Source organism: Ovis aries, chromosome 7, assembly GCF_016772045.2.
Source record: "Ovis aries strain OAR_USU_Benz2616 breed Rambouillet chromosome 7, ARS-UI_Ramb_v3.0, whole genome shotgun sequence".
In the NCBI taxonomy this organism is placed as follows: Eukaryota; Metazoa; Chordata; class Mammalia; order Artiodactyla; family Bovidae; genus Ovis; species Ovis aries.
Window position 1 is genome coordinate 34,171,016 of NC_056060.1, and position 25,189 is coordinate 34,196,204.

The following is a 25,189-nucleotide window of genomic DNA, read 5'->3' on the forward strand; positions in this document are numbered from 1 at the left end:
CTCCTGCTCCTTTCTCTAGGAAAAAAAAAAAAAAAGCTTAAATTTGTAGAAGAGAGAAAAATAAGCACAGAAATCGAGACCAGTTATAACCCAACAGTAACTACATAAAACAGATTCAAGTGATGGGTGTGTATTGATGAACACAAAGATTGCTTCCAGGATTATAGAGTGGACACTTTTCCCTCATGTGTTAAGCTTTTAAATTATCAGCTGTATTGATTTAGTGGCTTCCCAGGTGAAAGTGGTAAAGAATCCACCTGCCAATGCAGGAAATTCAGGAGAAGAAGTTTCCATCCCTGAGTCAGGATGATCCCCAGGAGGAGAAAATAGCAACCCATTCCAGTATCCTTGCCTGGGAAATCCCATGGACAGAGGAACCCGGCAGGCTACACAATCCAGGGGTCGCAAAGAGTCGGACGTGACTAAGCAACTGAGCACACAGCACACAACTACACTTGAACCTTGCCTTCATTCACCAGATTGTTACTGGACACCTGCTGAGGGCCAGGAGATTGGCTCAAGGCCAGTCCCTGGGAATACAAAGGTGAGCAGACAGTCCTGTGGAGCAGGAGACAGGAGAAGACAGAACCCAGGGAGAGAGGGAGCTTGTAACAGGGCCACCCGGTCTGTCTGCAAGGGCCTAAGGGAGGTCAAGGGGTGTGGCACACAGCAGAGGCCAGAGGGCTCAGGGAGCCCAGGCCCCAGGGACTTACAGAGCACAGACAGCTGGCAAGCTGGCAGCCTGGACTGCAAAGCCCCTTCCTGCTTGTCCATATTCCATCTCCAAAGTCCTGCCTTTGTTTTTTTTTTTTTTCTTCTCTTCAATATCCTGGCAAGTGATTAATCTTATCCCTAGTCCTGCTTTAAAACACTTTTTTAAGTTGAAATGTAGTTGATTTACAATTATTTTTGTAGATTATATTCCATTAGAGGTTATTACAAGATGATAAGTATAGCTGCTTATCTTTGTCGCTTATCTATTTTATATATGGTACTTTGTATCTGTTACTCCCATACCCCTGATGTGTCCCTCCCCTCGTTGAAAACCGCAAGCTTTGTTTTGTTTTGTTTTTTTCCTGACTCATTCATTTTTCACTCCCAGGCAGCTCCCTGAGCTGGGGTGGCACAAGCGAGAGTTCAGGCCTGGGATTTGCTGTGCAGGGCAAAGGTTCCACAGGCCCCTCCACGAGGTGCATTGTTTCTTCCTCCACCCATGGGAACAGGCGATAATCTCACTGTTTTGTGTGAGTCAGTGGGTTAACTAAAGAGTGTGAAGCACCTCGTGGCCTGACATTCAGTAGGAGCTCTGAAAGTGTTCAGAGATGGCCCCTGGGTGATAAACAGCCTTGCCATGGTGTGGGCCCCCGGCCTCCTTGGTTCTGTGGCATCTTGTTACCAGACTGATGGGGTACTGGGTTCTTCCCTGCTCCCTCCCACCCAGCCTCCTTACACACACACACCCCCACACACATACCCCCCCACACACACCCCCACACACACACCCACACACCCCCCCCCCACACACACACACACCCTGCTTCCGACCACTCTTTGCCCTGTTTAAGTTTAGCCCAGCCCTGTTCATTCCTCCACACCCTCTGTGGACCTGACCATGCCAGCCCCTCCCCATCCTTTACAAATACTCCTGAGGACAGATAGCGCCTTAGATTGCCTATTGCCCCCTGTTCTGCACTCCCAGGTAAGCGTCCAGCTCTGCGGGCTGTGGGAGGGGACAGGAGGGGCTCTGTGAGCTTGTGTCTTTGTGATCATGGTCTTCCTGGGTATGTGTGTCTGTGTGCTGAACTGGTATCTGTGTCACTGTGTCTTTGTGTGGGTGTCGTGTGTGTGTGTGTGTTGGTCTGTATCTCTCATAAATGCAATGTAGGTCTGTGTGCTATGTGCCTAGGTGCCTGCCCCCTGCCCGGCCCTGCCCCGACTCCTGGGTCTGCTCTCTACTTGAGTTAGAATTGAATTTACAGCCTCTAATGTGCCAGGCACAGGGGCTTAGCTGGTCGAAGGGATTGTATTAGTTTCCTTCCAGAGCCACAAACTCCTATCCCCCAAGCACCTTAGTCTGAACTGGGGAGGGACAGTCTAAGGCCTGTCTTTTTTTTTTTTAATTGAGGTATAATTATCAATAATATTAATTATCAATATCAATATCTATATCAGGTGTACAACAGCTTGTACCATTTGACCCCCTTCACCCATTTCACCCAAGCTCTACTCACCACCTCTGGCAACCACCAATCTGTTCTCTGATTCTATGAGCTCAAAGTTTTGTTTGTTTGTGGGTTGTTTTAGATCCCACATATTATTGAGATTACGTAGTACTTGTCTTTCTCCGACTTACTTCATTTGGCATAATGCCCTCAAGATCCATCTATGCTGTCACAAATGGCATGATTTCATTCTTTCTTATGGCTAAATAATATTCATTGTGTATAATACACATTTTATTTATCCATTCCTCTGTTGATGGACACTTAGATTGTTTCCATGTCTTGGCTGTTGTAAATAATGCTGCAATGAATATATGAGGGTGCATATATTTTTTCAAGTTAGGGTTTTTGTTTTCTTTGGATGAATACCCAACAGTGGAATTACTGGATCATATGGCAGTTCTATTTTTAATTTTTTGAGGAACCTCATAGTGTTTTCAGTAGTGGCTATACCAACTTATATCCCCTTTTCTCCACATCCTTGCCAACATCTTTCTTGTTTTTTGGATAATAGCCATTCTAACGAGTGTGAGGTGATATCTCATTGTGGTCTTGGCTTCCATTTCCCTGATGATTACTGATGTTGAGCACCTTTTCATGTACCTGCTGGCCATCTGTTTGTCATCTCCAGAAAAAAATGTCAAGTTCTCTGACCATTTCTTAATGGGATGGGGTTTTTTTCCAAAGTCAGTCTTTTCTCTTTCTTCCAAGTCAGATCCTGGCTGGCCCTAACATTTTCTTTACCACTCCCTCTCCCAGAACTAGTCCCACGAATCTCTTCCAGACTCATCACTCATTAAGGGGAAGGAGGAGGGGGCAAGAAGGATCATAGCATAGCTCAGAGGCTGACCTCAGCTCAACATTTGTGGCCCAAGTAAAAGCCAACGAAACAGATGACTCAAAAGGTGCCAGGGTCCTGTCTTGCAAGAGGCTTGGGCTGTTGTAGTACAGATGTGTGTGCTTGTATGTGGTGTGTGAACATTTGTGCTTCTGTGTTCAACAACCAGAGTACCCTGATGTCAGGCATTTGGTCTATATGTTACATATTATATTCTGAGTTGTGGGTCAGAAACAAAAATGAATATACCGCATTTGCACTGGGTCCATTCTGGAATTGCCCATTATGACTTATGCACCAGCCCCATGCAAGACAATGCCAGCCTTGGCACCAGAGCACCTCAGAAGCCCAGAAGCTCCATCCTGTGATAGCACACTTGTTGGCATACAACAAATTGACTCAGATCACCAAGCCAGCTTCCACTCCTAGTGGGAAGAGGCGGGAACAGGCAGCTTGGATCAGGGAAGGTTTCCATTCATTTGTGGCTTGGAGGCACAGGTCTTAGGGTCCCCTGCATCCCCCAGAAGCACCCACCCACTAACCCAGTCCTCCCAGCTCTGAGTGAACTGATCTCCAAGCTTCCCCGCACCACTTCCTCCCTTCCCCCACCTTTATGCCAGACATCACACAGGGACAAAAGTCTCTAGGGACTATGAAACTCATAGGGACTATGAGTACTATGGCCTGACACATAGCAGGCACGCTACACAAATAACTAACATGATTGAAACTGGCCCAAGTAGAAATGAGTTCATTCATGATTGTGAGTCTGGGGGTGGATCTTGAGGGGTCACATGTAAGGGTATATGGTTCAGGGATGCATAATGTTCTCATGTCTCTGTCTACATACCAGATGGATAAACCCACTGCAGTCACTCAACACCCATGCCTGGCACCTACTCAGTGTCCAGCTCCATACTGAGTCCCAAGCTAAGCTAGAGGGAGCAGTTTATCCCTTTCATCTCTTAAGGGGCTATGTGTGTACATCCCTGGGGGGAAGAAGGAGAGACTGAGGTTTAGATTACAGTAAACTAAACTTTACCCATTGACTCATAGGTGTTCCTTTTGTCATTCCCTGTGCCTGCTCCAAAAACATGGAGCCACGTAAGTACTGTGGTGGGAGACCGCAGCGTGGAAGAAGGAATAAGGAGGGAGGGAAGGTCATGAAGTCAGGGGCAGTCAGTCACATCTAATGCAAGCCGTGTGTGTGTGTGTGTGTGTGTGTGTGTGTGTGTGTGTGTGTGTGTGTGTGTGTGTGTGTGTGTGTGTGTGTGGTGGTAGGGTTCCAAAATGAAAACAAGCCTCATGTTCTTAATACACTCTACAGTTTAAGAAACATGCCCACACATCCTTCATGTCACTAGGTCTTCGACTTCAGGAATGAAACAGACAGGGGCTCCCTCCACTGTTCACGTGAGCTCCAGGGAAGTTATCAGTCTTTCTCAGGGTGAGGCCCTGGACGTGTGGCAGGATCTGGGGCTCAGAACTCAGCTCTCGGCAGCTATGCCAATGGCTCCCCTCAAAAGGAACAAAAGACCATGATGGCCCTCAATATAAATCTCATCAAGTAGATGATTCCCACCAACAGAACACTACAAAATACTCAGGACCAGTCAGATAGGCTATGGCAGAAATGAGCCCACTGGACCCGAAGCTTGGCAGACAAGGCAGGCAGGACGGTCCAACCCAAGTGAACTTCCTGCGGGAACATAACACAGAGTGAAGCAAGACAGATTTCCAAGTGGCAGGAGATTAGAGCAAAGTCTGAGAGCGGGAACCAGAAGGTTATAAGCATGAGCAAAGAAACAGCTGAGGATCTGAGCAGAGATCAGCCTGAGAAAGGTGGAATCTGGGGGGAAGGGGCAGAGGGGGAAGCTATGTGGGGCCCACCTGGAGGTGGAAATAAAAGAACCAGGGCGCCTCCTTTAGCGTCATGGACTTTGACGTAGGTTGGGAGGGTGCACTTTGTGCAGTTTCTGTGCTGCAGAAATTAACACAACATTGTAAAATAATTCTACTCCAACAATAAAATTAAATCTTTTTTAAAAAAAAGGTTGAGGGACTTCCCTGGTGGGCCAGGTGGCTAAGACTCTGTGCTCCCAGTGCAGGAAGTCAAGGTTTGATCCCTGTTCAGAGAACTAGACCCCACATGCCACAACTCAGAGTCCACACGTTGCAACCATGACCTAGTGCAGTTAAATATATAAAAAAATTTAAAGAAAAACAAAAAGTCAAGGAGGCAGACAGCTGACAGAGTGAGCACTAGAACCCACACTTCCTAACCAGCCCCACCCCACCCAGGAGAACTCAGCCAGCTCTTGAGCAAACAGGGACACACCACTGAGCTTTGCATTCACACACACACACACATATACATGTATGTGTTGAGTGAATGAATGAATGAAGGAATGATGGTCAGGCAACTGGTCAAGTCTGAGGAGCCTTGTTGAGGGAGGACAGTGGAAGGTGGGCACAAAATCAGCGCTAGGAAGAAGACAGGATTCTCACTGCAGAACCAAATAACCAAAGCTCTTTGTTTTTTTTTCTCCTTCCTCTCCTACAGGCCCACAGGTAGGAAAGTTCCTTAGCCATCTCCCTTTTCCCTCCCTGCTGTCAGTCCCCTTCCTAGACAGTCTGGTGGCAGCCACAGACATCCCCCAAATGTACAGTAGGGAGGCCTCAGCCCCACGGGTGGGGGGGTGGGGAGGGAAGGAGCATCACAGTACAAGTCCAACCCTGGCGGCAGCCTTCTCTACTCCTCCCCAGTTTTCCCATCTGTCCCTCTTCTTTTCTCACATCCCCTCCCTGCCTCAGCAGCTCATCCTCTCCCCTGCTGCTTCCCCTCCTGTTCCATGCTTCTCTGCTTCCCTGGCTACCCACAGCCCTCTCAGATGGCTGGCTTGCTCCCAAATCCCAACCACACTGCAGGGACCCGTGACCTGCCTGTCTACCCTCCTCCCTGCTTCCCCTCCGCCAGCCCCCCACCACTAACAGACCCAACTCCTAGGCCTGGAATGCCCCCACCACAAAAGAGACATTGAAGAGGCAAGCAGGGTGGGAGGTGGAAATTTCCAGGCGTCACTGAGCCTGGATGGGGCAGCGGCTGCCTTAATATTGTCACCGAAAGACTCCTAACCCTGGAGCCTGTCTCTTTCCCACAGGTTATAAGCCATTATCAGGCCCTAGGAAGCAGCAGACTGGGGAGTTATCCAACCCTTAGGGACTTCCCAGGTGGTGCTAGTGGTAAAGAATCTGCCTGCCCATGCAGGAGACTTAAGAGACATGGTTTGATCCCCGGGTCAGGAAGATCCCCTGGAGGAGGGCATGGCAACCCACTCCAGTATTCTTGGCAAAAGAAGTGTCAGGTCGCAGAGTCAGATACACCTGAAGCGACTTATGCACACACACAGAGTAGGGCCATAACCCTCCACTTCCTGCTCCCTTGGGGGTCCCAGGCCCCCAGTGCCCAGCACCAGAAGCAAAATTGTGTCTCCTCTCTTCCCTGGGCCTGTGCTAAGAGGCAAAGAAACTCCTCTGGCCTTGGGGCCTCAAGAGTGGTTCCAGCCAAGACAGAAAGGTAAACCACCCATTCCAGGACTCTTCTGCCTCAAGAAATAAAACCTTGATTTTACTCTCTGTTCTTCCTGATTTCATGAGTCTGGCACCTGCTCAGGGACAGGCATGGGCTCACATGTACTTCTGTTGACATGTATGCACATAGCCAGGCACATGCACCCATAGGCATGTACCTGTGTACACAGAAGGTCTTTATAGGTTCATGTATATAGACATAACTATTTTTATGTAGAGGTAGTACAGATCTTTACCTGCACACGTGTACTGCCTACATAGAGAACAAGCACATCCTTACCTTTGTCTCCTCCCACCCTTCAGCTGACTCCTCCTTCCCCTTGGCTCCTGCATCTCTCCTCTCTGTGCCTCCTGTCTCTTCCGTGCCCCTGGTCCTCACTGAGTTCTTCTGTAGCCTCCCCCAGCCCTACCTTCATTTCTAAATAGTCAACATGGCAAAACCTCTAATCACTCTTCATGGGTTCTTGGGTGAAGGAAGGGAGAAGATGAGATACTTCAGCTTCTTAGTCACAGATAAAATAAACCAAGGTCCAGAGGGTGGGAGCCATATCTCAGCTCAAGGAATAGAACTCAATTAATCTAGTTTCCTCCCATTGTGTCTGCTCTGTGCTCTAGTTTCATCAAGGCAAAAGGCCTAAAACTAGGAGCAGTCACTTGCTATCTCTGTCTCCCAGACCTCTACCATGAGCCCCTACTAGTACCCAGGAATCCTGTGTCCTCTAGAGGAGGAGCAGCAGAGAGACAAGGGGAAGGGAGAAGAGGAGTTGATCTCAGGTAAGACTGGCACTGACCTCTGACTCTAATATTGTTCATCTGATTTTCCACAGGGGCACTGCCATGGCCATGGGCACCCCCCTGGCCCTGGGCACAGCCATGGAGGCGGGCACCCCCTGGCCCTGGGCACTGCCATGGCCATGGGCACCCCCCTGGCCCTGGGCACTGCCATGGCCATGGGCACCCCCCTGGCCCTGGGCACTGCCATGGCCATGGGCACCCCCCTGGCCCTGGGCACCCCCACCCTCCATGTCCCCACCCTGGATCAGGGCACTGTCCTGGAAGGGGCCACCCACCTGGGCCCCCTGGGCACCCCCCTGGCCCACATCACTGAGGAAGCAGAAGAAACAGGACCCAAGAATGGGGAGCGTGATCTAGCATGGGGCCTGAACCAGAATCTTCTGTTCCTAATAAACAGCCTCCTAGAGGCCATATTCTACTCTTAAAAGAGCCAATCTTCCTTCACATCCAACCTGACACTCAGGGGGCCCAGTGGTTTCTGAATTTCCTAGTTATGAAAATTGGTCCCAGTCAGGCATACTCAGTAGTTTGGTTCAGTGGTATCCACAGCACACAGCTGAATAAGGTCACCCCTCCTTTGTTTGCACTTCTGCCCCATCCCCCATTAAAGGGTCTCAAGGATGGTCTCATCACCTCTACCACATCACATACACTCAGACACAGTGGGCTGTGCATGCCTCCTTCTAGAAGGATCCACAGAAGCCTTCAGTGGATCCTGAACTAACTATTCCCTGAAAATATGTAGAACTTTCCAGACTCCTTACCTTTGCACAGTTTCTCCATCACTACCACCTCCACCTCAGCCCCGGTCAGGAAAGCCTTCCTTCCAAGCCAACCAAAGCTCTACCATCAACATGAAGCCTTCCTTAAAGCCCTTTAGGATGAGTGAGGTCCTCTCTGTCTTTGCACATTGCTCCTGTCTCTGCAGCTTATATCGACCATTGCATGGGCCCAACCACACCCTACCCAGTTGGCATCAACTAATGGGACAGCTTTTATCTCTCCAACCAAATTAAGCTACTCAGGGCAGGGCCACCACTTCTACACCTCTAGACTCTCCCACCCCCATCCCCTACTGGTCTATACCTTGCATAGAGTGGCATTTGCACACAGTTTAGGGATACCCATAGTCCAGATACTACTGGGTTCTGACTCTTCCCAGCCCTATTCTTCAGCCAAGGCATCTCCCAAACATACAGACAGCCTGCTTGCTGTAAAATCCCTTCTGCTGCTGCTGCTAAGTCACTTCAGTCGTGTTCGACTCTGTGCGACCCCATAGACGGCAGCCCGCCAGGCTCCCCTGTCCCTGGGATTCTCCAGGCAAGAACAGTGGAGTGGGCTGCCATTGCCTTCTCCAATGCATGAAAGTGCAAAGTGAAAGTGAAGTCGCTTAGTCGTGTCCGACTCTTAGCAACCCCATGGACTGCAGCCTTCCAGGCTCCTCCATCCATGGGATTTTCCTGGCAAGAGTACTGGAGTGGGGTGCCATTGCCTTCTACCCATTCAAATTCCACATTTGGGGGCCTCTCCACTTCCCAACTCCCAGGCTTCTCACAGGGATCCTACCTATTCTGGTGCTACTACAGCTCTCCAACCATGCCTCTCCACTTCCCAACACACTGCCCCTCTCTCACAGCCATTCCCTGACGGCAGAGAAAGCAAGAACTCGGAAATGAGTGGTTAATGATTACATTTCCAGGTTGAAGTGGGGTAGTTCTAAGAAAAGGAGCTGAGGATTCTCTGAGTCGCTTCTCTCTCTTCCGGGTCATACTCGCACTTGAATAACAGAATCGAGGCTCCACATTTGAGGGGCACAGACCCAGGTCCAGACCAACTTGGAGAAAGATCCAACTTGAACAGGCGCCTAGCCTCACTGGGAAGGAAATGGTGGGGGTCCGCTGAGGGAAGCTCAGAGAAATATGGGAGTAAAAGTAGCCCAAATTTTCAACCCCTCAGCATTCTGAGCAGTAAAGTGTCGGCATGGAGCTGCTTGCTCTTCTAGGCTTGAAGAATCAGCGTTACAAGTTATGAGGCTCTCGACACGGAGCCTGGGGTCGCGTTTCCTTGCCCCTCACGGAAGACCGATCCACCCCAGAAACGCCGGTGTGCGAGCTACAGCCAGATGGCCAGAGTCCTATCAGCAGCTGTCAGACATGCCCTGGGTAGAGGGGCCCACAACAGCAGTTCGGGGGGTCGTTTAAAGACAGGGAGCCCCCAGCTCCGACAGCCCCGCGGCGGGAAGTCTTTGTCCCCGCCCCCCAGTGACGCGCCCATTGGCCAAGCTCTTCCTCGGCCCCGCCCAGTGACCGGCCTGCTTGGGGTCGACGCATGCGCAGGAACCCGCCGCCGCCGTTGCCGCCGCCGCTTCAGCACCGGCGCCCGGACAGCGGCGCCGCCCACGGGCATGGACGGTGGTGGCGGCAGCAGCAGCAGCGATCCGGTTCCCGGCCCGGGTCCGGAAGGGGAGCAGCGGCCCGAGGGGGAGCTTTTGGCCCCAGAAGGCAGCTCCCCGGACAGGTAGGGGCGGACTGTTCCGCAGACCCAGCTTCAGTCCTTCCCAGAACCCGCGCCCCAGATATTCCCAGTAGCCGCCATATGTCGCCCCATTCATTCCCCAGACCCTCCCAGAGCCCGTTCTGGCGCCGCCAGACTCCTGGCCCCCTGGCCACGCCCTCTCTCTGCCGATTTTCATTCTCCCTGATACTCCCTAATATCAGCCCCCTTCGCCCTCGCTGCCCCCGGGACCTGCCCCACCCACTGTTTCTACCTTACCTCTACGACCCCGAGTTCCCCCCGCCCCTCCGGCCTCCAGAACCCCTCCCTCTTGGCCCTGCCCCCACGTCTTCTGTGTAAGCCCCAAGCCTGCAGCAACCTCAGTCCCGGTTCTAGCATGTCAATGTGCTCGAGGGTGCGTGTGTGTCGTAGATGGACTCGCCAAGGTGTATGTCCTAGGAAGAGGCCAGACACTCGGCTGCCAAACTAGGGTCTGTCTTTGTCCATCACCATCGGTCTCCAGTCTGCCGCCCCGCATGGCCAGCTGCGCACGTGTGGGCTGGAGTCCCCACGTGTGGCAGCCACCTGCACCCTTTGGATGTGATGGGTTGGCTGGCTCTGAGAGTCAGGTCGTGGTCAGTACCTTCCCTGAAGGAGCACCAGGCTGGCAGGACAGAAGGAACAGCTTCCTGCTGAGGGCCCAGATCTTGGTGCCTCTCCTCACCCTTCCTCCACCATATGTGTGAGGGAACAGCCCAGCCAGGTAACAATATGGCGCAATTTCTGTGCCCTGCCTGTTCTGCCGCCCCCAGGATCCCTCACCTGACATGACGCTGCCTCTCTCTCCTGCCTGGACTGAAATAGGAAGCATTCTTTGAGGGCAAAAGCAGAGGTGAACACATTATCTCCAGACTGCCCCAGTTAAATGTATATTCTGTACCTCAGAGTGAAGAGGAGACCCCACAAGCAGAGAGAAATGTTTCCTTCCCTCTACTGTCAAACCAGCCTGGATAGATTTAGCCACCTTTCAGACTGAAAGGCACAGAACTTTCTGCGATGGGATGAGAGACAGGATTAATGTGCTCCTTGGACCAGGCGACTGCCTGGCACTATGGCCCGACCAAAGAGCCAAGGATGGCCAAGGCAGAGATAGTGACAGGGCAGGGGCCAGGAGCATCCCTAGAAGGGGCTGGAGAGTCTTTTGCTGCCTCAGATATTTTGCCCAGGATCAGCCCTATCTTGGACTACTCACTTCCCATGCACATAGGGCTGATACTTGAATACAGGAACTATTTGCTGTCTTCTAATAACTCCCTGAGACCTCTGGCCCTTCTCTGCCCCTCCCCAGAGACCCTGGACAAATCAGGCAAGGGGACTCATTTCATTCCAAGAAACAAAAATCATTCCTGCTGAACTAAGCAGCACCCTGGAGAATGAATAAGACAGCACATGCACGCGCTCACGCATGCACGCACACACACACACGCGCGCTCACGCGTGCACGCACACACACACACATTTACTAATGTAAAGACAACAGGGCAAACTGAAACAGTTCATTCTTTGTGTCTTTAAAATTACTTTTTATTTGCCTAGTGGCATGAACTGGAGCTCCCTCATCTGTCCTGACCATTCTGCCTGATCACATGGATGTTCATATAGTTATATGTCCGTGGGCTTGGGGCATGGTTAATACTCCTGTATATTTGCCCATTATGGGGCTCCCAAGTGAGGGTCTGGGGCATTATTAGCCAGGCCCTAACTTCTATGGCCATGAGTCAGACCTGTGTCTTCCCTTTTCATTAACCTTCCTATCTGCCCCAGTCACTTGGCCTACAGGCCAATGTGCCCAGGCAAGCAGCCCAGGAAACTGCTCATCCCAGTCAGAGCCATGGAACTGAGGGTGAGAATGAAAGCCCCCAGGGGAAGCAAGGCAGACAGCTGATCCTAGGTTCCTGGAAAGGGATAAAAGGGATTGACAGGAAGGGGCTGGGCTAGGGAGATCCCAGTAGAAGCAAACCAATGGGGGAGACTGAAATCCCCCTTGAACAGGGGCCTGCTAAGCAAGGGGGGTGCTGATGAGATTTGGTAGGCTGGTTAAGGAGGACTGAGTTCAGTTCTCAGCCACTACCCCCTGGAATGCTGGCTTCCCTCATGAAAAAGGAACTGACACTCCAAGTGGGGACTTGACTCCTAAGACAAGCCCAAAGCTCAGTGATGCTTTAAAATCACGGGCAGCTGAAATAGGCACCCTGGCTGCCCCACCCTCCTGACTTTGGAAAGCAGGCCCTACTCTAAAGAGGGAGACCAAGACTAAAATGGGTCACCTTGTGCTTCCCTGGTGTCCAGTGGTTAGGATTCCACCTTTCAAGGCAGGGGGCATGGGTTCAATCCCTGATCTGAGAACTAAGGTTCCACACCCCACAGGGTGCAACCAAAAATGTATACAAAATAAAATGGGTCACCTTCATGCCTTCAGGGTCCAACCCAGACCAAGCACAGTGCCCAGCATGTGGCAAGTGCTCAGAAAAGACCTGCAGAATAAAAATCTTAAAGAAATAGATATCCCCACTTATACATATGAAACCCAGGTCATTTTTCCAGCTTCCCTTTGGCCCATGGGGATGTACAAGGGATTTATCTGCCAGGACACTGGTTGCTATATCATTAACTTTATGGGGTCATCTGAGGTCTTGCTTGAAAACAACTTCAGTCAAATTCCTATTTTTCTAAATGTAGAGTTAGTAAAAAAAAAAAAAAGAAGAAGAAGAAGAAGAAATAGTGGTTTAAACCATGAGATACTGTGGTGGATTCATGTCAATGTATGGCAAAACCAATACAGTATTGTAAAGCAAAATAAAGTAAAAATAAAAATTAAAAAATAAATAAATAAACCATGAGATAAATTCTAATGCAGCTTTTGATAACAAAAAGAAAAGTACTGGGACTTCCCTGGTGGTCCAGTGACTAAGGCTCCATACCCCTGATACAGGGGGACTGGATTCTGGATCCTGGTCAGGGAACTAGATCCCACATGCTGCAGGTAAGACCCAGCACAACCAGAAACAAATAAATATTTTGAAAAGAAAAGTAATTATAATTATGTATGTAGAGAGATTCTTAAGGTGTGAGAAGTTTTCAAATGGAGACATATTATCTGAAGTGCCTAAAGAGTTCAAATTGTAAATATAAATATACTTCTTAATCTACACACTTCCTGCAGCACTGAGTGTGAAGAGGCAGGAAAGCAAATGCCTTCCACATGCCAGGCTCCATGCCAGGCACCTCACAGATCTTACCTCAGTTAATTCCCATACTAACTTGAGCTGCTGCTAAGCTGCTAAGTCACTTCAGTTGTGTCCAACTTTGTGCGACCTCATAGACAACAGCCCACCAGGCTCCCCCGTCCCTGGGATTCAAGAATACTGGAGTGGGTTGCCATTTCCTTCTCCAATGCATGAAAGTGAAAAGTGAAAGTGAAGTCGCTCAGTTGTATCTGATTCTTAGCGACCCCATGGACTGTAGCTTACCAGGCTCCTCCATACATGGGATTTTCCAGGCAAGACTACTGGAGTGGGGTGCCATTGCCTTCTCCAACTAACTTGAGAGGGGGACCTTATTCTCATACCCTCACTCAACAGACAAGGATGTCCATGTTCCAAGAACTGTGAATCTTTCCCAAGACCCCAGAGCTAAAGGATGATGGGGCCAGGATCCCACCTCCACTGCTCCCTCATTTTAGTTTCAGCATGAGGGTTATCCCCTGCCCCTCGACTGCCTGCCACCCAGCTTTCTGGCAGGAAGAGAAGGAGCTTACTTTTTTTCAGTTCCACTACTTGATTTCTGGGCAGAACCCAGCCTCTGTGGGCAATGTCCACTTGCCATCACAGCCAGGGCCCTGGCCCATGGCCCCTTCAGCAGTGCAGCAGGCAAGACTGGAAGCCAGGGTTGGATCAGCAGACACCTGGCCATTCCATGGGAGCTATGCAAATTCTAGCAGGCCAGGTGAGCCAGGAGGATGGAAGGAAGGAGACTCCCTGTTGGGCCCAGAACCCTCTGGGAATCACCCATGGCCCTCAGGCACTTGGTTCTGTGACCATCTTCTGTCCTAGGTCTAGCAATCCTGCCACTGGGGTAGGACAACTCCCCCTGCACCCAAGGAGTGGGGCTGGGTCCATGCACAGAATACTGCCCCCATGAGTAATTTGGAAAGACAAATCTATTGCTGACTCCTTCCTGGCAAGTCTCTTGGGGGTCCTAACTCCCTCTCCCAGCTGTGCACACCCTTGCAGAGCAAACCTCTTCCTGAAGTCCTAGGGTTGGTGAAAAAGACAATAATTGCTTATGCCAAACTTTTCCTGACTTTCCTTGGCTTTTAAGGTGGGAACAAAAGTGCAGCAGGTGCTTAATTAGTGTCTGACAAGAGAATGAAGAGACGATTGCAGCAGACAGAGCTGGGCTCAAGGCCTGGCTCTTCAGGGCTCACTGAACCTCAGTTCTCAACTCTATAAAAGGAAAGTACTTCCCCTGTATGGTTTTTAAAGGTGCAAATTAATCATATGTGTTTAGGGGTGCAGAGACTGATGAGGGAATGAGACAAGAAACCCCAAGAAGTAGGCTGGAGGTGTAGACCCAGAGGCCCTATCCTCGTCGCCTCCTGCCAGAACCAGTAACAGTAAAACCCAAGCCCCACCCGTCTCAGCTCACTGAACACTGCAGGGGCATGGTATGGACCACCACTGTCTCACCCCCATTTTCCCTGCCTCCTCCTCCCCCAGGTCCCAGAGCAAGGCTGTGGCCCCAGAGGCCAGCCCAGAGAGGAGCTGCTCCCTCCACAGCTGCCCCCTTGAGGACCCTTCCAGTTCTTCTGGACCACCACCAGCAACTTCCACCCTCCAGCCTGTGGGCCCGTCCAGCCCCTTGGCCCCTGCTCACTTTACCTATCCCCGAGCACCACAGGAGCACCGGGGGGCAAGCTCCCTGCCAGGGCTTGGGGACCGGGCAGGACTGTGCTCCCATGGCTCCAGCCTCAGCCCTTCCCCAGCCCCCTCACAGCGTGATGGGACCTGGAAGCCAGCATCTGTGCAGCACCACGTGGTCAGCGTCAGGTAAGGAGGGGTCCAGCAGCTGGCCAGCTGCCCTGGAAGGTAGGGCAGGGCTGCAAAGTGGGGCCAACTCCCGGAGGTCTAGATTCCTTCACTAGGAGGCAGCCCAAGTGTCTCCTGTCTCTGATGGAGGAGGCAGCCTGGAGGGAAGAGGAAGGAAGGGTTGGAACTCGGGAGTGGGGAGGCTTGCAAGGGTCGATGCCAACTTCCTCTACCCTCTACCCCTACTCCAACCTCCCACCTTACAAGAGGACTACAGCAAGCGTCTTTTCTTCTCTCCCATAGGCAGGAACGGGCCTTCCGGATGCCAAAGAGGTAGGCCTGGGCCTTCTCTGGACCCATGGGGTGACCAGGCCCAGTTTAGCTCCACCATCCCTCCTTGGTGGCTTCTAAGCTCATCTATTCCCTGCTACCATGCCCAACGCCAACTCATGTGTGATCTCTTCCTCTTTCCCAGCTATTCCCAGCTGATTGCAGAGTGCCCAGTGGCCGTGCTGCTGCTGTGTCTGGCTTTCATCCTCCTCTGCACCCTGGCTGGACTGCTGGGGGGCCAGCTACCTGATTTCTCCAAGCCTTTACTGGTGAGGGGCCATGGAGGGATGGGGCCCCCATGCCTGACCACCTCGGCTCGGTCTGGGGCAGAACTCTGGAGTGGCCCTGCTGGGAGTGGACTCTCCAGTGAGAGCTCAGAAAGGGTACAGAGGTGATCCTTGGGTCCAACCATCCAGGCATCCAGGCAGGCAGGCTCAGGTCCCCTGCTCAGGGACCCAAAGAAGCAGAACTGAGAAGGAAGAAGAACTCCCCCTCTTTGTGGTCTGATCTTCTCTGCCCTCCTCCCTGCAGGGCTTTGAGCCTCGGGACACGGACCTTGGGCGCAAGCTAGTTGTCTGGAGAGCACTGCAGGCCCTCACAGGCCCCAAGAAGCTGCTTTCCCTTTCCCCAGACCTTGAGCTGAACAGGTAATGGCTTCCCATCTTTCCACTTTTGGGGGCAACCAGAGATAGAACGAGGTCTCCAGAGAGGAGCCAAAGACATGTCAGGGGACTTCCCTGGCTATCCAGCAGTCGGGACTCTGCACTTCCACTGCAGGGGACACAGGTTTGATCCCTGGTCAGGGAACTAAGATTCCACATGCCATGTAGTGCCGTCAAAACAAAGTTTAAAAAAAAAATCAGGTCAGAGGGCCTTGCTGGAACCCCCTGGGCAATGGTATCTGGCCTTTTCTGAGCCCCTCACCTTCTGGACAGTGCCTGGTATAGATTTTTTCTCTACCTTAGCTCAAACCCCCACACCACTCTGAGCCCTGCCACACCCTGGAGCAGTGCCCAAGAGGGGATGGTCCGGCCTCGGCGGATGGTGGAGTCCTTGGAGGACAGAGGGCAGGAGAGCTTCTTCTGTGGCCCCCCTGGTAAGCTGCAGCCTGGCCAGTTCCTAGCTTTAATGGTGGTTCTCCCTCTCCCCACCTACTAGAACTGGAGGGCCCAGGAGAACAAATCTGGGCAGACAGAAGCGGAAGGAGACTGGCCAGTCACATTCAAACCAAGGAAGTAAGGGTTATAACTGGGAGGATGAGGCAGGTCTCAGTTGCTCCAGCCAGGAAGGGTCAAGCTGGACGGGGGTGTGGCACAGGGGAGGGATGCAGGCCCAGCATCAGGCAGCCAGGCACAGGTTTGAGGCTCCTGAGAATCTGAGCCTCTTATGGCCCAGAGTAAGCATCTTCCCTTTGGTGGGCCCAGGATCTGGGGCCAAAGCACTGAGCTCTGGGCCGTGTGTTGCAGAGAAGAGCTATGCCCAGCTGGTGTTCATGTCCACCTCAGCGGGCAGCCTGTGGAACCTGCACGCCATTCATTCTATGTGTCGCATGGAACATGACCAGGTGAGCTGGCTGAGGATGTGCTGGGGCTTGGTGGGGGTGGGGAGAGCTAGGGACACCAGGGACCTGATCATAAGGAAATAGAGTTGAACCAAGGTTGCCAGGCTGGGCTAGGAAAGAGCATTCCCTGCTTAGAAAATTATTGCAACCCTGCTAAGAGGCTCTAGGTTGTGGGGGAGAGGAAAGCGAAGGGTCAGCTGCTTCCAGAAGTGCCAAGACATAGCTGCTGGGAGACAGACCCTCAGAGCCCGGGGATTTTCAAAAGGTCCTGAGGCTCCTCCTTGAAGGAGTCAAGATGTAGCTGCTAGAACAGGGGCCTGACAAGTCAGGTCAAGATACCCCTCTGCCTCTGCCCTGCTGCCTCAAAGGAGGTGAGAGAGCCTGGGACAGTGCTTAGAAACCTGGACCCCGGCAGTTCCCCTGAGCTCTCTCCTGCTGTGTGTGCCCTGCAGATCCGCTCCCATCCCAGCTTTGGGGCTCTGTGCCAGCGTACAGCAGCCAACGAGTGCTGCCCAAGTTGGTCCCTGGGCAACTATGTGGCTGTGCTCTCCAATCGCTCCTCCTGCCTAGACATTACTCAAGCCGATACAACCCGCACGCTGGCCCTGCTGCGGGCCTGTGCCCTCTACTATCACCGTGGGGCCCTGGTGCCCTCCTGTCTGGGACCCGGAAAGGACAAACCCCCACGCTGTACCCAGGTTCCCACCAAGTGCTCCCGGAGCAGTGCTGTCTACCAACTCCTGCACTTCCTGCTGGACAGGGACTTTCTGAGTCCCCAGACTGCTGACTACCAGGTGCCCTCCCTCAAGTACAGCCTGCTCTTCCTGCCCACCCTGAAGGGTGCCTCCATGATGGGCATCTACCTGGACCGCCTCGCTATGCCCTGGGGGCTCTCCGACAACTACACGTCCGTCACCGGCATGGACCTGGGCCTCAAGCAGGAACTGCTGAGGCACTACCTGGCCCAGGACACGGTGTACCCCTTGCTGGCCCTGGCCGCCATTTTCCTCAGCATCGCCCTCTACCTGCGCTCGCTCTTCCTCACGCTCATGGTGCTGCTGGGGGTGCTGGGCTCTCTGCTGGTTGCCTATTTTCTCTACCGAGTGGCCTTCCGGATGGCCTACTTCCCCTTCGTCAATCTGGCAGCCCTCGTCCTGCTGAGCAGCGTCTGCGCTAACCACACCCTCATCTTCTTCGACCTCTGGCGCCTCAGCAAGAGCCAGCTGCCCTCCGGGGGGCTGGCGCAGCGCGTGGGCCGCACCATGCACCACTTCGGCTACCTGCTGCTGGTCTCGGGCCTCACCACGGGCGCGGCCTTCTACGCCAGCTACCTGAGCCGCCTCCCGGCCGTGCGCTGCTTCGCGCTCTACATGGGCACGGCTGTGCTGGCGCACCTGGCGCTCACGCTGGCCTGGCTGCCCTCCTCCGCGGTGCTGCACGAGCGCTACCTGGCGCGCGGCTGTGCGTCCCAGGCGCGTGGTCCGTGGGCCGGCAGCGCGCCCCGGCGACTGGCACTGGCACTCCACCGACGGCTCCGCGGCCTCCGGAGGGCGGCCGCCAGCACCTCGCGCCTGCTCTTCCAGCGCCTCCTGCCCTGCGGTGTCATCAAGTTCCGCTACATTTGGATCTGCTGGTTCGCCGCGCTGGCGGCTGGGGGCGCCTACATCGCCGGCGTCAGCCCCCGCCTGCGGCTGCCCACGCTACCGCCGCCCCGCGGCCAGGTCTTCCGGCCCAGCCACCCCTTCGAGCGCTTCGACGCCGAGTACCGTCAGCAGTTTCTGTTTGAGCGGCTGCCTCAGGGCGAAGGCGGCCACATGCCTGTGGTCTTGGTGTGGGGCATCCTGCCCGTGGACACGGGAGACCCTCTGGACCCTCGCAGCAACAGCTCACTGGTGAGCGACCCTGCCTTCTCAGCCAGCGGTCCTGAGGCCCAGCGCTGGCTGCTGGCCCTCTGCCGCGGAGCTCGGAATCAAAGCTTCTTCGGGGCCCAGCCGGAGGGCTGGCCCACATTGTGCTTCGTGGAGGCCCTCCAGCGCTGGATGGAGAGCCCCGGCTGTGCCCGCCTGGGGCCGGGCCTCTGCTGTGGCCACCTGGGCTTCCCCTGGGCCCCGCAGCTTTTCCTACACTGCCTCAAGATGATGGCTCTGGAGCAAGGCCTGGAGAGCCCCCGGGACCTGGGACCCCGCTTCAATACCCAGGGCGGCTTGGCTGCCCTGGTCCTGCAGTTCCAGACCAACTGCCCCTACAGTCCAGACTACAGCCAGGCTCACCACTTCTACACTGAGGTCAACCACTGGCTGGCAGCAGAGTTGGGCAGGGCACCCCCTGGCCTGCGCCGGGGTTGGTTCACTAGCCATCTGGAGCTGTACAGCCTGCAGCACAGCCTGAGCACCGAGCCTGCAGTGGTGCTGGGCCTGGCGCTGGCGCTGGCCTTTGCCACACTGCTGCTGGGCACCTGGAATGTTCCACTTAGCCTGTTCTCAGTGGCAGCTGTGGCAGGCACTGTGCTGCTCACCGTGGGGCTCCTGGTTCTGCTTGAGTGGCAGCTCAACACTGCCGAGGCCCTCTTTCTCTCCGCCTCGGTGGGCCTCTCTGTGGACTTCACTGTCAACTACTGCATCTCCTACCACCTGTGCCCACACCCTGACCGCCTGAGTCGAGTGGCCTTCTCACTGCGCCAGACCAGCTGCGCCACAGCAGTGGGGGCTGCAGCCCTGTTTGCAGCCGGTGTGCTTATGCTGCCTGCCACGGTGCTGCTCTATCGCAAGCTGGGCATCATCCTCATGATGGTGAAGTGCGTCAGCTGCGGCTTCGCCAGCTTCTTCTTCCAGTCTCTCTGCTGTTTCTTTGGACCAGAGAAGAACTGTGGGCAGATCCTCTGGCCTTGTGCACACCTACCGTGGGATGCTGGAACTGGGGAGCCTGGTGGGGAGAAGGCAGGTCGCCCACGGCCAGGGCCAGTGGGAGGGGTGCCCGGGTCCTGCTCAGAGCAGTACGAGCTACAGCCACTGGCACGACGCCGGAGTCCCAGCTTTGACACCAGTACAGCCACCAGCAAGCTGTCTCACCGGCCCTCAGTGCTCTCTGAAGATCTACAGCTGCATGATGGCCCCTACTGCTCCCGGCCCCCGCCAGGCCCTGCATCCCCAAGGGAGCTGTTCCTGGACCACCAGGCAGTTTTCAGCCAGTGCCCAGCCTTGCAGACTTCCTCTCCCTACAAGCAAGCCGGACCCAGCCCCAAAACCCGGGCCATGCAGGGCTCCCCAGGGAAGAAGGCTGAGCTGGTGCAGGCCTCACTAGAAGCCCCAGCCCACCCTCCCAGGCCCAAGCCCCAGGTCGTGGAGCCCCCTGATTGCCTCTGCTCCTCAGCCAGCACCCTGGAGGGGCTCAGCGTCTCTGATGAGACCTGCTTAAGCACCTCCGAGCCCAGTGCCCGTGTGCCAGATTCCGTGGGTGCCTCCCCAGAGGATCTGGATGAAGCCGAGCAGACAGTACCTGAACGGGGCCAGCTCAATGAGAAGCGGGACACACTGTGGCTGGCGCTCAAAGAGACTGTTTACGACCCATCTCTGCCCCCCTCACACCAGAGCAGCTTGTCCTGGAAGGGCCGTGGTGGGCCGGGGGATGGCAGTCCTGTGGTGCTGCCCAACAGCCAGCCAGATCTGCCAGATGTTTGGGTCCGCAGGCCCAGCACCCACACTTCAGGCTACAGTAGCTGAGGGAGGCCCAGGGAGGCCCGACTGGGGCACAGAGCCTGTGGGGATGACAAGCCCAGAGCAGCACCAGGCTAGAGCCTGATAGTGTTTCCCACATCAGCGTGGGGAGGTCTCGCTCTCCAGCTGTGGATTTTAAACCCTGCCAGATGTTCTGGCCCTGGTCTGGGCTGCTGCTTACTCCCCACACCTGGAGGATTCGGTTTGGGGGTGGTCTTTGGAGTGAAATGCCAAGCTCTCCTTGTGACCTGCGAAGGGCTCATCTGTTCCCACAGTGCCAACCAGGACCCACCCTCTGGAAGGGCGAAGGTCATGTGCGCAGCTCCATGTATTGGGGGAGGCTGACTTGGCCCCCATGACAAGGGGCATGAAATTCAGTGGGACTAAGGGACCCAGTCCTTGGGATCCTGTGGGCCCCTTCATCAACCAAGAGCCCTGGGAAACTTCAGCAGCCTCCTGGGCCTCTCACCTTTCAGAGGCTTTTTTATCAGGACACTTCCTTTTCTTTGGGGGAGGCTCTTGGAGTCATAATTGGACTGGGGTCTCTGTCCTGAATGGTCTACTCCCCTCACATTACCCAGTCTGTCAAGAAATTTGTCCCAGCCAAGCAAAGGTGGCTTCTGGGAGTAAAGTAGGTGGTGGAGAGATGGTGAGTCCCAGAGCATCCCTGAATTGCTAACAGTCCCTCATGGAAAGCTGCTCTGGCATGGAAGTGTCCTCTCCCCTGTTAACACCAGTAAGAATTCTTTACATCCCGCCTATTTTGGTTTGCAGAACACTTCCATGCCCATTGTGTCCTGGGAATCTCATCACTTCTGTGTGAGGTAGCCTGTAGTTGGTTGGGTCCCAGGTTACAGGTAAAGACAATGCAACTAAGGTTAACTGTTTTCACAAAGTCCCATAGTGAGCGGGTGGCAGAGCAGGTTTCCTGACTGACTCCACTGCTGCTCCCACTCTCCTCCTGTTTACCTGCCCCAGGGACATTGACCTACGGCTGTCTTGATCTTTGCTCTGGCACCTTTTAACAACCTGTCTTCACAGGTGCCTCTGGGTACCACTTTAGGCCTCCGTCTCCAGAAGAAGCTGCACTCTGAGCAAGCCTGGAGTTCCTCCCCATAGCCCCTGGACTTCCTTCCAGCTCCAGCTGAGATGTCTTCATCCATGAGGCACCTAAGCTGATCTGATTCCCAAGTTCAGGGTCAGGGGAAGGCCTTGTCCATGGCTTCGGTGTGCAGAGAGCCCCTGCCAGGAGAGGCACTGAGGGCAGTCGAGGCTGGGCAGAATCCAGTTAAGGCAGGAACTCAGGCCTGCCCTCTTTGGAGGTATGGCAGTCTGATGCTGTTTCGCAGGTCAGGGTTCTGGTTCCCAAAGGACAGGTCTCTCTAGGGGCACTCAGCAGACAAAAGTCTGACACTCCTTCCCCAAAGCAAAGGGTCTCTCTGGAAGGTTTTATCTCACATGAGAGCTCATGACACCTGGAGCATCAACAAATTTACTGAGCACCACTCCACCTATGGCACTATAAGAGGACAGAGACATGGAGGGAAAATCAGACATCTGCCCTCAAGGATCTCACCCTCTAGCTGGGGAAACAGCCCCCACCCCCATACATGCAGGCATCAGTGGGTCACTGATGGCACCATACGGCACTTGCTGAGCGCCATATGCCTGTCACCATGAGCACTGCTGGAGCTCAAGCACCCAGGACTGGTAACCAGGAAGGATTCCTGAGCTGGGCTTCAGTATCTCAGCCTGGAAGTGACCTTAACAATCATTTGTTTCAGCAGTTCTCAAACTTTGGAGCCTCAGGACCCTTTGTTCAAAGAATCCTTGTGTGGAAACACTGCATATAGAGCTGAGAAAAAGCAACTACACTGTTGAATGCTGGGGGTGGGGAAGTCCAGAGCCAGGTCAGCCTCCTTTTCTACTGTGCCTCTCAGGGGATCCTGGGGAACCCTGAAAGCTCTTGATGGCTCTGAAGAATGTGTCTTGAAAACCACTGATCCAGGTCATTTTACAGATGAGCATCACAGAGGGGAAGGATTTTTCTGGGGCCAAAGAGACAGAACTGGAGGCAAATTAGGGGGTTTGGGCTTTATATATATATATATATATATATATATATATATATATATATATATAGTTGAGACTTACCTCCCACGCCAACTTATAAGAAGTGGGATATGGAGATATCAATGAGATATGGGAGTTGTGGAAGTGACAGAAGACCATGGGCAGGAATGACAGGTTACATCGGCTTTGCAAGATAAAGATACCCATCTGACTCCTGGTGTCAGGAAGGAGAGACAGTAACTAGGACTAACTTGGACCATCTCCCTGGAGTTCTAAGGGACCTCTCTCTCTTCATGTCAGAGGGGAATTCAGCCTCTCTGGCCTAGGGCTGCTCATCAGCCTCTGAGTCCTGGCTTCTCTGCACTATGGACTTTCTCCTGTTATCACACAGCCAGGTCGGTAGAGCTCTGGTCATCTGGGATCATCACCCAGAGGGAGGACAAGGTGAGCCCTTCCTCCTGAACATGAGCAGAAGTCTGGCCTTGACTCCATCATTGTAGCTGCCTCTCAGGGCCACACAACCCTTCAGGAAGGCAGATGAGCTGGAGCAGCCAAAGTACCGACTAGATTTGTTCTTTACACCAGCGTGCCCTAAGGACTGGAAGAACTCAGTGTAATCCCAGTCAGCGCCTCGAACCTGAGTGGCCCAAACCAACAGCAGGCATCACAGTAGTGGGTAATCCCACCTGCATCTCTAGCTCCAACTTTGGTGTTTTTTTTTTTTTTTTTACAGGGTCTTAGTTCCCCAACAAGGGATCAAACCCGTGTCCCCTGTAGGGGAAGTGCAGAATCTTAACCACTGGACTCCCAGGAAAGTCCCCCTTGCCCCAGCTTTGGAAAGCAAGATTTGAAGTATTTTCAGCAGACTTACTATCATCATTATGGTGGTTACAAAGAGTGTATGGCCCTGGATACACATGGAGAGAAGCTTAGAAGCATTCTGTGAGGCTCTGGTAAATTCAAGAAATGGCTCCTTAACACTGAGACACTGTATTAAAACTGATTTGGGACTTGCAGTCATTTCTCCTATTTGTGCCACAGATCCTTGAACTCATACCCAGAGCATGAGTATGTGTTATTGTATGTTTTAAAAATGTAACTTGGTATAGTTTGTTACTATGGGCAAACCCATCCTTCCATGGCTGTGGCACTTTGGTGGCAATGTCAGAGACTGAGTTGACTGGTAAATCTTAGATTTTACAGGCACAAGGCCTACCCTATACCGTGATATTTAGGCGGTATCTCAGCTTGAGCCTGATTCTGAAAGAGACATCTCACGAGAGATTTATAAGCCAAATGCCCTTAGCCCCCTCAAACTCATTCCTCTCCTTCCAGTCCATGACAAGGCAAGTGAGGGGATCAGAAAAGAAGATACATCGGAGAGTTTCTGGTCTTTTCTTTCGTGGTGGCCTTATCTTGGCCTTTGATAATACATGTGGGCAATTATGAGCTCTCTGGCATCCATGACATGCATCAAGATTTGCTTGGGAATGGGAAAAAACAGACATTCCTTACCCTTTCTACCCTCACCCTTGTTCACAGGGATGACAGTAGCTCAAGGTGGTGTAGAGGTATTTATGCTTAGGAGAAGTTGTCACTCAATTCGGGAAAATAAGAAACAAAAGAAAGCCACCATGTGCTATGTAAATGGTGGGCTGTCCCAAGCCACTTTGTGCTGAAGAGCCCTGGAAGGACCTTGATAAACTTATCATGATCATCAGGCCTCTGTGTGGTTATTCATGTTATACCTCAACATAAGGGGAGATCAACAGTTTACCAAATTCACAAACAACAAATTAGAGCTTCAAGATCGCTAAAGAGAATCCCTCAGCTGGGCAGACTGATGTGGATTTGAATTCATGACCACAGCCTCACCTGTAACCTCAGCTCTGCCTAGCCTCCTTGCATTCTAGTTACTGGTTTCAGTTCTTCGCAGCAGTCATTTCATACTTTCTCCACTTGCTTCCAACATCAGATGCCCTTCACCTCTCTGCACACTTACTTTCAGTAGTCAAAAAACTCATTATTCATAATGAAAGCTGGAGGCATCAGATAGAAATTTCCTCACCTTCAAGGCACCCAGTCCCCAGCTTACCTACCCTGCTCCTACTGGCTTCTCTCCTCATCCCTTCTGTTACAAAGAAGGAAGCAGTTAATGTCCCCACCAATGGTTTATAGCAGATAGGTGGATACAGATGGCTTGGAAGTCAATTTCAAGAGCTTCCTTCATAAGTTCCCTCTCCGCATATTGATCAGCCTAAGAAGGAGTCTTTGGCCAGCGCTCTCTCCTCCCCAGCAGTGACCCTTCCTTCATTCTGACTCCTACTACTCTGGCTCCATTTTCTGCACTATAAACGAACAAATAAATAAGAGGACTACTTGAGAATGTTTTGCTTGAGTAAGTCTTTGAGAGAGCAAAGCCAAGAAATATGAACATTATCATAACTGTATTCCCTATGGTCACATAGCTTAAGTAGAGACTTGGA

General features: G+C 53.0%; 1 protein-coding gene across 1 annotated transcript; it reads left to right on the plus strand.

Annotated features, from left to right (window-relative positions):
* The first annotated feature begins 1,665 nt into the window (after positions 1–1,665).
* Positions 1,666–24,423, plus strand: DISP2 (dispatched RND transporter family member 2). Its single transcript, XM_015096942.4, has 10 exons — positions 1,666–1,699; positions 4,117–4,164; positions 5,624–9,963; positions 14,718–15,047; positions 15,330–15,359; positions 15,502–15,625; positions 15,888–16,003; positions 16,322–16,452; positions 16,823–16,920; positions 17,370–24,423. Exons 3-10 carry the CDS (start codon positions 9,569–9,571, stop codon positions 20,634–20,636), a joined length of 4,491 nt encoding a protein of 1,496 aa, XP_014952428.3. The 5' UTR covers positions 1,666–1,699; positions 4,117–4,164; positions 5,624–9,568; the 3' UTR covers positions 20,637–24,423.
* Positions 24,424–25,189: the final 766 nt, after the last annotated feature.